This window comes from Bufo gargarizans, chromosome 5 (genome assembly GCF_014858855.1).
Source record: "Bufo gargarizans isolate SCDJY-AF-19 chromosome 5, ASM1485885v1, whole genome shotgun sequence".
Lineage (NCBI taxonomy): Eukaryota > Metazoa > Chordata > Amphibia > Anura > Bufonidae > Bufo > Bufo gargarizans.
Window position 1 is genome coordinate 24,739,353 of NC_058084.1, and position 14,823 is coordinate 24,754,175.

A 14,823-nucleotide genomic window follows, 5' to 3' on the forward strand; every position below is an offset into this window, starting at 1 on the left:
GTCTCCTTGAGGCTGCCCCATACAGTATAACGTCCCCTTGTGTTTTTTCTTTTAAACTGGTATTTCTTGCGATATATATATATCGTTATCGTGATAAATTTCTTAATATTGTTATGCAAAACAGGAAAGGGTGGAGCCTAAAGAGGAAGGGGTGGGGTTTACAGAGGAAGGGGTTTGGCCGTGACAGGAAGAGGTGGGTCAAATTTATATTATGGGGGTGCCCGAGTTTAGTCTTGCCTAGGGCAGCACAAAACCAAGATACACCACTGATTACCACTACCATCACCCTCATCCTCTTGCTCTCAAGTCCTTGACTACCTACAACAGGACATCTGAGTACGTGGACAGGACTGATGGGACAGAGACAGGACTGACCGAGACAATGACAAGACCAATGGGAGCAGGGAGAAGAAAATGACTGAGGGGGTGAAAGGCAAGACTGAAATGAGAAGGTATGGGACTTATGGGTACAAAGACAGAACTGATAGGAGCAGGGACATAACTGACTGAAAGAGACAGGTCTGAGGGGTGCAGGGACAGATCTGAGGAGCGAGGGGACAGGTCTGAATGTTGCAGAGACAGTACTGATGGAGATATGTACAGGACTGAGATGGGTGCAGTTATGCATGGCTGGTCGAAGGTCTTAAGTCCTCATGGGTCTTCTCTCATCCTCTTCATTGTCTGCTGTTGGCGGGACACTGGATTTTGTAGCCGACCACATAGGCCTGGACATAGACCCGCACCTGGTTTATTCTGTCAGAAGAGAAGATATGGGAGATGTTTCCTCTGTTTTTCTGTCCAGTAAAATAACCTGAGCCCCTTTTATACCTCAGCGGAGCAGAGTGTATGGACTGGTCCCTGCAGAGGGGTAAGGTGGCCTCACACTAGAGCTATGAGATGGATGTAAAGGTTGTTTAGAACATTTTATGCTGAGCGTCGATATCTTTGACATGACATGAACGAAGGTCACAGGTGCCGACCGATGCCAGGTGTCTATGAGATTCTTAAAAGAAGGTCAACAACCAACGTGTAGGCAATGATCTAACCAGACCCAACGATCCACGGTGCACGGACTATGGCGATTGGCGAAGCAAATCCAGTGGAGCACAAAAGCTAAAATCCGGCACAGTAACGAACCATTTCCATAAAAATCTTTATACATAAAGGGGATGAGTTTAGTGACTTTGTTATGTCATCGGTAAGGGTTACGTTTTTGCCTGAAATGGGTAGACTTGCTGTTCCTGGGGAAATCTTGTAATTAAGGATAGATTTTATGGACATTCAATAAAGAAGATTTTTATGAAAACGGTTTGTTACTGTGCTGTATTTTCATCTTTGTCTTTAAAAGAAGGTTTAATGATTGTTCCTGGGAGGCCTGACCCATCGCAGTGCTATCTGCAGACAAATGACTGTATGCTGCTGATGAGGAGGGAGTTAGGACCCCACTGGCTGACTACTGATGACGGGGGAGGTGTTCTTAGGGCCCCACTGGATGACTGCTGATGATGGGGGAGGTGTTGGTAGGGCCCCACTGGCTGACTATATGCTGCTGTGAGGGGTGAGTTAGGGTCCCACTACATGACTGTGTGCTGCTGATGGTGGGTTTAGGGCCCCACTGGCTGTATGTAGTGGAGTTGGGGGCTGGTCCAAAATTTGGTCTGGGATCCATAGGTCTCTTGTTAGCCTTGGAAAGGTGGATATTATGGTGGGATCTGAGGAGCTTGGCAGCCTTGGGTGTTAGGCTGTCACTGCCTAGACCTATGACGTGTACAATCTCCTACAAAACCAATAAAACTCTGGAGTAAATCACCAGGTTCCTGGGAGTGAGGGTGCAGTCCTGTTGCCACCATTCATACATACTGTACCTGTACTTGGTGCAGAGCTGAGTCCCCAGTGGTCCACAGCGTTCCACGTAACTTTCCCTCACCCCCTGGCGCACAGCTCGGGCAGTGCTCAGCTTCGTTGTCACAATTGGACAAGTCCTGAAAAAAATTAACAGCACATAAAATCCTCACAGGCGAGAACCTATCGTATGAAACATGACATCGGTCACGGGTACTTCGCACTACTGGACTCCACCATGATTTCTAGGTCGTTAAGATTTTTCTACAGCACTTGGTTCTGCTCCTCACATGCAGCTATCGCACAATGTTTGATGGTTTAGAGAATGCAATTTGGTCTACAACGGAGAAGGGTTTAGGGGTAATTCTTAATGAAAACCTAAATGTTTTTGCAAAGAAGAGTGGGCAAATCTTGCCAAGTCAAAATGTGCCATGCTGATGGACTCATACCCCAAAAGACTGAGTGCTGTAATAAAATCAAAAGGTGCTTCAACAAAGTATTAGTTTAAGGGTGTGCACACTTATGCAACCATATTATTTATTTTTATTCTACCTAAAAGATTTCAGTTTGTTTTTCAATTGAGTGGTACAGTTTATAGGTCACATTAAAGGTGGAAAAAGTTCTGAAATGATTTATCTTTGTCTCGTTTTTTTTTTACAGCACAAAAACCTGACATTTTAACAGGGGTGTGTAGACTTTTTATATCCACTGTATATGTATGCAGTAATCTCCTGAGCTCCTTCTAATGGTCGCTGTATAGAACTGTATATAGTAAACCCCTGCGCTCCCTCTAGTGGTGGCTGTATATAGTAATCTCCTCAGCTCCCTCTAGTGGTGGCTGTATATATCTGTATGTAGTAATCTCCTGAGCTCCCTCTAGTGGTGGCTGTATATATCTGTATGTATAATCTCCTGAGCTCCCTCTAGTGGTGGTTCTATACATCTGTATGTAGTAATCTCCTGAGCTCCCTCTAGTGGTGGCTGTATATATCTGTATGTAGTAATCTCCTGAGCTCCCTCTAGTGGTGGCTGTATATATCTGTATGTAGTAATCTCCTGAGCTCCCTCTAGTGGTGGCTGTATATATCTGTATGCAGTAATCTCCTGAACTCCCTCTAGTGGTGGCTGTATATATCTGTATGTAATAATATCCTGAGCTCCCTCTTGTGTTAGTTGTATGTATATGTTTGTGTTTATCTCCTGAGCTCCCTCTAGTGGTGGCTGTATATATCTGTATGTAGTTATCTCTTGAACTCCCTCCAGTGGTGGTTGTATATATATGTATGCAGTAATCTCCTGAGCTCCCTCTAGTGGTGGTTGTACATATCTGCATGTGGTAATCTCCTGAGCTCCCTTTAGTGGTGACTGTATATGTCTGTATTTAGTAATCTCCTCAGCTCCCTCTATTGGTGGCTGTATATATCTGTGTGCAGTAATCTCCTGAGCTCCCTCTATTGGTGGCTGTATATATCTGTATGTAGTAATCTCCTGAGCTCCCTCTATTGGTGGCTGTATAAATCTCTATGTAGTAATGTCCTGAGCTCCCTCTAGTGGAGGCTGTATATATCTGTATGCAGTAATCTCCTGAGCTCCCTCTAGTGGTGGCTGTATATATCTGTATGCAGTAATCTCCTGAGCTCCCTCTATTGGTGGCTGTATAAATCTCTATGTAGTAATGTCCTGAGCTCCCTCTAGTAGAATCTGAATATATCTGTATGTAGTAATCTCTTGAGAATTACTAGTGGTGGCTGTATATACATGCATGAAGTCATCTCTTGAGCTCCCTCTAGTGGTGGCTGTATATATCTGTATGTAGTAATCTCCTGTGCTCCCTCTAGTGGTGGCTGTATATATCTGTATGTAGTAACCTCCTCAGCTCCCTCTAGTGGTGACAGTGCATATCCATGTGTATTAATGTCCTAAGCTCCCTCCAGTAGTGGCTGTATATATCTGTATGCAGTAATCTCCTGAGCTCCCTCTAGTGGCGGCTGTATATATCTCTATATGTAGTAATCTCCTGAGCTCCCTCTAGTAGTGGCTGTATATATCTGTATGTAGTAATCTCCTGAGCTCCCTCTAGTGGTGCCTGTATATTTCTGTATGTAGTAATATCCCGAGCTCCCTCCAGTGATGGCTGTATATATCTGTATGCAGTAATCTCCTGAGCTCCCCCTAGTGGTGGCTGTATATATCTGTATGCAGTAATCTCCTGAGCTCTCTCTAGTGGTAGCTGTATATATCTGTATGCAGTAATCTCCTGAGCTCCCTCTAGTGGTGGCTGTATATATCTGTATGCAGTAATCTCCTGAGCTCCCTCTAGTGGTGGCTGTATATATCTGTATGCAGTAATCTCCTGAGCTCCCTCTAGTAGTGGCTGCATATATTTGTATGCAGTAATCTCCTGAGCCGCCTTTAGTGGTGGCTGTATATATTTGTATGCAGTAATCTCCTGAGCTCCCTCTAGTGGTGGTTGTATATATCTGTATGCACTAATCCCCTGAGCTCCCTCTAGTGGTGGCTGTATATATCTGTATGTAGTAATCTCCTGAGCTCCCTCTAGTGGTGGCTTTATATATTTGTATGCAGTAATCTCCTGAGCTCCCTCTAGTGGTGGTTGTATATATTTGTATGCAGTAATCTCCAGAACTCCCTCTAGTGGTGGCTGTATATATCTGTATGTAGTAATCTCCTGAGCTCCCTCTAGTGGTGACTGTATATATCTGTATGCAGTAATCTCCTGAGCTCCCTCTAGTGGTGGCTGTATATATCTGTATGCAGTAATCTCCTGAGCTCCCTCTAGTGGTGGCTGTATATATCTGTATGCAGTAATCTCCTGAGCTCCCTCTAGTGGTGGCTTTATATATCTTAATAAATTACTTCAATAATGCCTATAATGTTGGTTCTAGTTTGTAAATGTAATTTATAATGCAGCAGATTAAGCCCCTCAACTACTGACCCTTTCTGTATATTTCACTATTACTGTGCCGTTCTCACGTGCTCTTGCCCCCTCGTTACTTACAGCTTCTCGCAGCGATGTCCAGCAGTGCCCGCAGCACATTCACACTTATTGAAGGGCTTGCAGGTTCCTCCGTGCTGGCAGGGGGGGACACACGGCTCTGTCACCGCTAGAAGAGACCACAACATGGCAGGGTTCTGTTCAGATACAGACATCCTATTCTGATACATTGTTATTGCCATGTTACCATCACCCTGTTCGTGCCTGTGGGCAGAGCTTTGAGGGCAGTCAGAGTTGTCTTAGGCTCCATGTTGAAATCCTTTGCCCAATATTTTTATGCGCACAACCAATCTCCCTGTCTCCAGGCTTCCACACACATGGCCACAATCCACAGCGTTCACTTCATCTGCTTTCTAATTCTTTTTCAAATATAAAAAATTTGGAAAGATCAGCAGCCCCACCCTAGGGTTAGATAAGGGGAAACTCAACTGATTCCAGCTACATCTAGGGCTAAAATGAACGCACTCAGATGTCATGAAGGTTTTCTGGCCGAGTGCACATAGATCTTAAGTTCTCCAACTTTCTATAAGACTTTGTCTTTCAATTTCTCACCATTTCTAAGATCTCTGTTTGCTGTCAGGTCATTAATATTTAAAGCCCGGAGAAGCCTCTTAAGGGAACGTTCTCAGCTGATGGCGCAACCTAAACATAAGCTAAGATACCTTCAAGGTCGGGCTACTATAAATCTGGTGATAAAAAACCAACATGTTCTCCTGGGCTTTATAGCAGCAGCCAGGCATTGAGAGGTTGGTGAAGGATACTGCTATATAATGATCTTTGGACTCCACTGTGGATGGGGCAGTAGAAATAAACTTGATGTTTGCCATAAGATCCTCACCTGCTTCACACTGTGGCCCCAGGAATCCTACGGGACAGCGACACACGTTATATCCTGAGCATCGGCCGCCGTTCAGACACGGCTTCTCACAACGAACGGGCTCTGGAAGAAGAGGTGACAGGGGATTGTAGCCATCCATCTGGAACCCAAGCAGAGAATTATAGTACAAGTGGCTCAGCCTGGGGGTCCAGGTAGTCCTCAGTTATCTGATACCAAGTGTCACAAATGCCTCCGATCTTTATCTGGTCATATGACCCTTACTGCCCCCCACATGCCAGCCCTAGGACGGACCTCCCAGAAGCTAAACCTCCATTAATGCTTGGATCCTGACTGCACCTTCTGGGAACGGATCAATGGGAGCCATGCTTAAAACCTCCAGCATTTCCTGCTTGTTCAGGGTCTTCACAGAGATTGCACAGGACATTAAGACCCTTTTACACAAGCTGAGTGACATGCACTTATAGGGAATGAACCATTCATTCCTGATAATTGCCTGATGGTTGGACATTTATATGCAGCGGTCATCCCCTGTGTATGGGGACAAGCGATCTCTCACACACACACGTTCATTTTTGCTGGCAGAGGATATCCGTTTAGCCGGGTGGATCTGCTGTGGGGAAGCGCAGCATGAAAGATGTGATCACCTTGTCTCTGTTCAACAGGTGATCGGCGGCACATTTACATAAGGCAATTATCAGGAACACGGATTTGTTTAATCACTTATCCCTGATAATTGCCCCGATCCTCGGCCCATGTATGAAGACACTTACTCCTGTTGCTCCAATGTTCCCAAGGTCTGGCATTCATCTCCGTCTTCTCCTGCAGCCTCTGTTCTTGCTCACCTGCTGCAGCAGGCCTTGAATAGTGCTCACCGCACGGAAGAATGAGTGCATAGTATACGGCTCACACCTCAATACCTGCACAGGATGTCACTGGGCCAGCATATGGATTTAGTGCCTCAGTTTACTATGTATGTACACAGTGACCCCACCAGCAGAATAGTGAGTGCAGCTCTGGAGTATAATACAGGATGGAACTCAGGATCAGTACAGGATAAGTAATGTATGTACACAGTGACCCCACCAGCAGAATAGTGAGTGCAGCTCTGGAGTATAATACAGTATGTAACTCAGGATCAGTACAGGATAAGTAATGTATGTACACAGTGACTGTGCCAGCAGAATAGTGAGTGCAGCTCTGGTGTATAATACCGGATGTAACTCAGGATCAGTACAGGATAAGTAATGTATGTACTCAGTGACTGCACCAGCAGAATAGTGAGTGCAGCTCTGGAGTATAATACAGGATGTAGCTCAGGATCAGTACAGGATAAGTAATGTATGTACACAGTGACTGCACCAGCAGAATAGTGAGTGCAGCTCTGGAGTATAATACAGGATGTAACTCAGGATCAGATCAGGATAAGTAATGTATGTACACGGTGACTGCACCAGCAGAATAGTGAGTGCAGCTCTGAAGTATAATACTGGATGTAACTCAGGATCAGTACAGGATAAGTAATGTATGTGCACAGTGACTGCACCAGCAGAATAGTGAGTGCAGCTCTGGAGTATAATACAGGATGTAACTCAGGATCAGTACAGGATAAGTAATGTATGTACACAGTGACTGCACCAGCAGAATAGTGAGTGCAGCTCTGGGGTATAATACAGGATGTAACTCAGGATCAGTACAGGATAAGTAATGTATGTACACAGTGACTGCACCAGCAGAATAGTGAGTGCAGCTCTGGAGTATAATACAGGATGTAACTCAGGATCAGTACAGGATAAGTAATGTATGTACCCAGTGACTGCACCAGAAGAATAGTGAGTGCAGCTCTGGAGTATAATACAGGATGTAACTCAGGATCAGTACAGGGGAAGTAATGTATGTACACAGTGACTGCACCAGCAGAATAGTGAGTGCAGCTCTGGAGTATAATACAGGATGTAACTCAGAATCAGTACAGGATAAGTAATGTATGTACACAGTGACTGCACCAGCAGAATAGTGAGTGCAGCTCTGAGGTATAATACAGATTTCTCATGGGAGCAGAGATGCAGTAACCACAGTAACCAGACATAGCCTGTACTCGGATGCAGTGCACAGGAGCTTCTGCAGTTGATAGGTGGGGGTGTTGGAGCTGGACTCCTATCAGTCTGATATTGATGACCTGTTCGGAGGATAGTTATCAATAGTTAAGCCCTGGAGAACACATATCTGCTGATTGATAATCCTCACCTATCTGGCAGCGGGCACCGAACCACCCACTGGGGCACACACACTTGTTGACATCGATGCATTTGCCTCCACTTTGGCAGGGTGGAGAGCAGAGGGCTGTGGAGGAGGGTGAAATGGCAGGTTATACACGTGTAACATCATCCGTTACTGTTACATAGGACTGCAAGTAACATCTGTGCAATCTGAATGACAGGGGATGTCCCACAGGAGAGACATTCTGCATTTCCCAGCCAGCACCTATATCTGAAATACTTGTAATTTCATGCAATTAAAAATGCAGTGTAGCCTCTGAGATAGTCAATAAAATCTGCCTGTATAGCGCCATCTGCTGTTTGCTCTTCAGCTCAACTCACTGTCCACCTCACTGAGGAGGTCGCACATGCTCAGTTACTTTCTTCAACTGCCACCAGCCATGTCTGTAAGAAGACAGAAAGTGCTGCAGCAGACAGGACACTCCCCTGGGAAAAGACATGCCCCCAGGAAAGGACACGCCCCTCAGAAAAAAAACACTCCCCTTGAGCTGCCTCTCTGAATAAATCTAGCAGAGCAGTTGAGCAATGAATGAGGAGATTTCTGGATCCATGCGAGGTGGAGGGCTGGTCAGAGGTTTGTTAGAGATTGTTACGTTTTTATATTGGGACAACCCCTTTAAGTTAGCTCTGCTACATCAGTATATTAATAGTGCGGTATGTCCCCTTCACGCCGAGCCCCACTTACGTGTCAGACATTGTTCTCCGCTGTACCCGGATGGACACTGGCAGGTATCGGGGGCCACGCAGCGGCCACCATTAGCACACTGCAATTTACCCACCGCTGCAAGAGAGGAACGGCGTTATCAGATAATAGGAGTCTGCCCCAACCCAACGCCGCGGTCTTCTGATCTACACATCATGTCAGCGTTAGGGTGGCTCCTCTGCTTCTTTTGTCCTGCTTTCTTGCAGCTTGCCTTATCCTCCAGTTACATCCAGAGCTGCAGCCACAATTCTTCTAAGCTCATTACCAGGGGTGCACCTAGCCTTTCTGCTGCCTGAGGCTAAAACTGAAACGGCCCCCTGCCCTCCCCCCCCAATGTCAATATCTTAACTGGCCCTTCAGCTGCCCCCTCTTGTTCCTACCTCGTGCTGCCTGAGGCGACGCCTCACGTGGCCTCATTGGTGGTGCACCCCTGCTCATTACTCATTATCAATGCTGCTTGATCTGCGACGCTGCAGTGCGGGGACGCTCTGCGCGGTACAGGCCGGTGTATTGCTGGAAGACCGTAAGCAACAACAGAATTTTAAATGCAGCTCTGGATGTTACTAGAGGACATCATATCTGAGAATCAGTCGAGTAATCCCCACTCGTACCCTATAGTCTACTGCAGAGGTCAGTACCTGTCTGGCAGCCGGATGCCGTCCATCCTGGTGGGCAGGCGCACATGTTGTGTCGCATGCAGGTTCCTCCATGGGCACAAGGCGGGGAGCACGTTGCTGAGGAGAGAGGCAAAGTGAACACATCTATACAGGACTATATGCAAGTATTTAATATAGTACACAATCGATGGCGCCCCCTGGTGGTCGCCTGTAGTCTTATAGGCTGAGGCTTCGCTTACATCTGCATTTCAACCCACGAGATCCCATTTATGCAACTGACTGGCACTCCTATCATTCTCGTTGCTCTGCTTGTCGAATGGAGCTGAATGATGGGAGTTGTACTTTCCAAAACTGCTGAAAAGCCTCTGTTTGGTCATATCAGAGCCAAATACTACCTCACTGTATTGTGCCTAGTGGGGGAAATCTCACTGACTCTCTGGCACGTGATGATTAGTAAAATAATTCAGCTGCAGGAAGAAAGTACCTGACTGCAGAATGGATGACGTGCAGGGAGCAAAACCCGGTCCTCTGGACTTTTTTTCTAGACAACATGCAGGCAGTTTTATCTCCCCCTGACTTATAAGTCATATCTATGTGCAACAAAGGTTCTGAAGGTACAACTAGCCCCAAACGAACAACCAGCACATCGCCTCCACTATCCTGAAATTACTGGCTTTGGTTTCTGGGATTGAGTAATGTGAGTAGTTTCTAGCCTTAGGCTCTCCAGAACATGTTGGGAGTTGTACTTTCCAAAACTGCTGAAAAGCCTCTGTTTGGTCATATCAGAGCCAAATACTCCCAACATATTCTGGAGAGCCTAAGGCTAGAAACTACTCACATTACTCAATCCCAGAAACCAAACCCGATAATTTCAGGATAGTGGAGGTGATGTGCTGGTTGCTCGTTTGGGGCTAGTTGTACCTTCAGAACCTTTGTTGCGCATAGATATGACTTATAAGTCAGGGGGAGATAAAACTGCCTGCATGTTATCTAGAAAAAAAGTCCCGAGGACCGGGTTTTGCTCCCTGCACGTCATCCATTCCGCAGTCAGTTACTTTCTCCCTGCAGCTGAATTATTTTACTAATCATCACGTGCCAGAGAGTCAGTGAGATTTCCCCCACTAGGCACAATACAGTGAGGAGGTATTTGGCTCTGATATAACCAAACAGGCTTTTCAGCGGTTTTGGAAAGTACAACTCCCAACATGTTCCGGAGAGCCTAAGGCTAGAAACTACTCACATTACTCAATCCCAGAAACGAAAGCCGGTAATTTCAGGATAGTGGAGGCGATGTGCCGGCTGTTCGCTTGGGGCTAGTTGTACCTTCAGAACCTTTGTTGCACACAGATATGACTTATAAGTCAGGGGGAGATAAAACTGCCTGCAGGTTGTCTAGAAAATAAAGCCCCGGAGACCGGGTTTTGCTCCCTGCACATCATCCATTCTGCAGTCAGGTACTTTCTCCCTGCAGCTGAATTATTTTACTAATTATCACCTGCCAGAGAGTCAGTGAGATTTCCCCCACTAGGCACAATACAGTGAGGGAGTATTTGGCTCTGATATGACCAAACAGAGGCTTTTCAGCAGTTTTGGAAAGTGCAACTCCCAACATGTTCAGAAGAGCTTAAGGCTAGAAACTACTCACATTACTTAATCCCAGAAACCAAAGCCGGTAATTTCAGGATAGTGGAAGCGATGTGCCGGCTGTTCGCTTGGGGCTAGTTGTACCTTCAGAACCTTTGTTGCACACAGATATGACTTATAAGTCAGGGGGAGATAAAACTGCCTGCAGGTTGTCTAGAAAATAAAGCCCTGGAGACCGGGTTTTGCTCCCTGCACATCATCCATTCTGCAGTCAGGTACTTTCTCCCTGCAGCTGAATTATTTTACTAATTATCACCTGCCAGAGAGTCAGTGAGATTTCCCCCACTAGGCACAATACAGTGAGGGAGTATTTGGCTCTGATATGACCAAACAGAGGCTTTTCAGCAGTTTTGGAAAGTGCAACTCCCAACATGTTCAGGAGAGCCTAAGGCTAGAAACTACTCACATTACTTAATCCCAGAAACCAAAGCCGGTAATTTCAGGATAGTGGAGGCGATGTGCCGACTGTTCGTTTGGGGCTAGTTGCACCTTCAGAACCTTTGGTGTACACAGATATGACTTATAAGTCAGGGGGAGATAAAACTGCCTGCATGTTGTCTAGAAAATAAAGCCCTGCACGTCATCCATTCTGCAGACAGGTACTTTCTCCCTGCAGATGAATTATTTTACTAATCATCACCTGCCAGATAGTCAGTAAGATTTCCCCACTAGGCACAATACAGTGAGGGTGCACACAGAGCGCAAGGGCGTCACGTTAGCGGTGCACCAAGGGCTCACCCAGCTCACTGGTGCTTGAAATTGCTCATTTGCATAATTCTAAAAGCAAAGATATCTCTGCTGCAGTGCAACTTATGGAAAAAAAAAGGTATAGGTATAATCAGAATGATCAACCCTATCAGACAAAATTTCTGGTTTAATAGGGTTGATCATGCTGACAGATCCCCCAATATTTCCATAACAGCTCAATGGTCCTGGCAGATACCCCTCCCCCATAGCCTAGCCTCCTTAGTAGTCACAGCAGATGTTCCACTCCTCCTCCATGTATTTACCTGCCCCATGCTCCCATGATGCTCTCTGCCACCAGCTGTCAGTGCCAGGGAGAAAGGAGGCCACTGGAGCTACCGGAACAAAGCGTGGGCTGTAATGGAGTCCTGCCACTAGGGGGAGCGGCTGTGACTACTGGGAAATGAGGGTGCTTGCTGTGACTACTGGGGATGTGACTGGTGCGTATGCTGTTCCTCCCGGAGTTGTGGGGAGGACATCGGAGGACCTACATTTTACTATTTGATGTAACTGAGGGCCTCTGTTCTGATCACTGGGGGGGACAAATCCTAAAGTTATGCCATTCTTGTATCTTCCTTGTGGCAGCGACAGATCCAGGGCATTCTCTATAACGAGCACCTACCTGAACAGCCAGGTCCAGGATAGCCTGCAGGGCAGTCACATGTGTCGGGGGCCACACACACACCATAGTTCTGGCAGGGTGGGTTACACACAGCTACAAATACAATAAAAGAAAATTAATGAATGAACTAAGAGTATAAGGGTCCGAAAACACACCAATTGTTCTGGGTCCGCATCCCTTGCGCAATTTGCAATGGGGCTGCAAAAGGTGCAGACGGCAGACCGCAAAAAGATGACGCATGTCCTACTCGGACAAGAATAGTCATTTCTATCATAGGGTCGGCCATGTGCAGTCCGCAAAATGCAGAACACACACAGCCGGTATTCGTGTTTGGAAGTTAGTTACGTAATTTGCGGACCGCAAAACACTTACGGACGTGTGAATAGACTCTCACAGGGTTTTCTAGAATTCATACTGATGGTCTATCCTCAGGATAGGTAATCAATATCAGATCGGTGGGGGGTCTGACTCCCGGTGCACCCGCCAATGCTCTGTGTGCGCGTAGGCGTCTGACTAGGCGTTCACTGGTCACATGGCCTGGTCGCAATTCAAGTGAATGGGGCTGAGGTGGCTGTGCTTGGTATTGCACTCTTGGATGGACAGCGCTGTGGAGAGGCCGCGGCGCTCACTAGTACTCTGGTAAATGCTGTGGCCTCCTCAAACAGCTCATCGGTGGGGGTGCGGGAGTCCTGAAGAGAGGACATCAGTATGGAAATCCCAGAATACCCCTTTAACCCATTTTCAGTCATGACCGCCTATGACATGAGCGAAGCTGCTGATGTGTGTGGGGGAGGGGCAGTATATACAGACACACGGACGGGTCCGGCAGGCGACTCCTGCCGCCAGGTATCTGGCCTCCTTACGCTGGCACTTGGTGTGGTCGTCAGAGCGGGGGCTGAACCCCTTGTAGCAGCTGCAGTTATAGGAGCCCGGAAGTTCTGGCAGGTCTGCTGACAGCCTCCGCGGGTGAAGTCCGCACACTCGTCCACATCTGCGAACAGAGAACACGTGAAGGGCCAATGGCAGAATCCTTACACATTGATTGATTTTCTCCAAAAATACAACCACCACGATCTGCCATGGCTGCAATTAATACTGGGCGGTACTACATGTAGATAATACTGCAGTGTGTGCGATACTGTGTAACTGCACCGTGTATAACACTACTGTGACCCTCCGACATGACACTGTGTTGTGGGCCGTGATATACAACTCTACAATACTGGTACTATTATATACCCTACAGTACTGGTACTATTATATACCTGACAGTGCTGGTACTATTATATATCCTACAATACTGGTACTATTATATACTCTACAATACTGGTACTATTATATAACCATACAGTACTGGTACTATTATATACCCTACAGTACTAGTACTATTATATAACCCTACAGTACTGGTACTATTATATACTCTACAATACTGGTACTATTATATACCCTACAGTACTAATACTAGTATATACTCTACAGTACTGGTACTATTATATACCTTACAATACTGGTACTATTATATACCCTACAGTGCTGGTACTATTACATACTCTACAATACTGGTACTATTATATACCCTACAGTACTGGTACTATTAAATAACCCTACAGTACTGGTACTATTATATAACTTACAATACTGGTACTATTATATAACCCTACAGTACTGGTACTATTAAATAACCCTACAGTACTGGTACTATTATATACCTTACAATACTGGTACTATTATATAACCCTACAGTACTGATACTATTATATGCCTTTCAGTGCAGGTACTATTATATACTCTACAATACTGGTACTATTATATACCCTACAGTACTGGTACTATTATATGCCTTTCAGTGCAGGTACTATTATATACTCTACAATACTGGTACTATTATATACCCTACAGTACTGGTACTATTATATACCTTACAATACTGGTACTATTATATACCCTACAGTACTGGTACTATTAAATAACCCTACAGTACTGGTACTATTATATACCTTACAATACTGGTACTATTATATAACCCTACAGTACTGATACTATTATATGCCTTTCAGTGCTGGTACTATTATATACTTTACAATACTGGTACTATTATATACCCTACAGTACTGGTACTATTATATACCTTACAGTACTGGTATTATTGTATACCTTACAATACTGGTACTATTATATACCTTACAATACTGGTACTATTATATACCCTACAGTACTGGTACTATTAAATAACCCTACAGTACTGGTACTATTATATACCTTACAATACTGGTACTATTATATAACCCTACAGTACTGATACTATTATATGCCTTTCAGTGCTGGTACTATTATATACTCTACAATACTCGTACTATTATATACCCTACAGTACTGGTACTATTATATAACCCTACAGTACTGGTAATATTATATACCTTACAGTACTGGTATTATTATATACCTTACAATACTGGTACTATTATATAACCCTACAGTACTGGTACTATTATATAACCCTACAGTACTAGTACTATTA

The 14,823-nt window shown here is 45.3% G+C and overlaps 1 protein-coding gene across 2 annotated transcripts in view; it reads right to left on the reverse strand.

Annotated features, from left to right (window-relative positions):
* Positions 1–5,755: 5,755 nt before the first annotated feature.
* LOC122939223 (latent-transforming growth factor beta-binding protein 2-like) overlaps positions 5,756–14,823 on the reverse strand; it is a 40,902-nt gene continuing 31,834 nt past the window's right edge. Inside the window, exons 12-17 of one of the 2 annotated variants that reach the window (XR_006390106.1) lie at positions 13,166–13,293; positions 12,303–12,395; positions 9,314–9,409; positions 8,658–8,753; positions 7,941–8,036; positions 5,756–5,798 (exon numbers count right to left, since the gene is read on the reverse strand). Coding sequence is in view for 1 of the 2 variants with exons in the window: in XM_044295261.1 (XP_044151196.1) it covers positions 8,661–8,753; positions 9,314–9,409; positions 12,303–12,395; positions 13,166–13,293 (410 nt within the window). In the remaining variant the exon portion in view is untranslated. Of the gene's footprint in view, positions 5,799–7,940; positions 8,037–8,641; positions 8,754–9,313; positions 9,410–12,302; positions 12,396–13,165; positions 13,294–14,823 lie in introns of those variants that run through there. The other variant, XM_044295261.1, reaches the window with a different exon arrangement.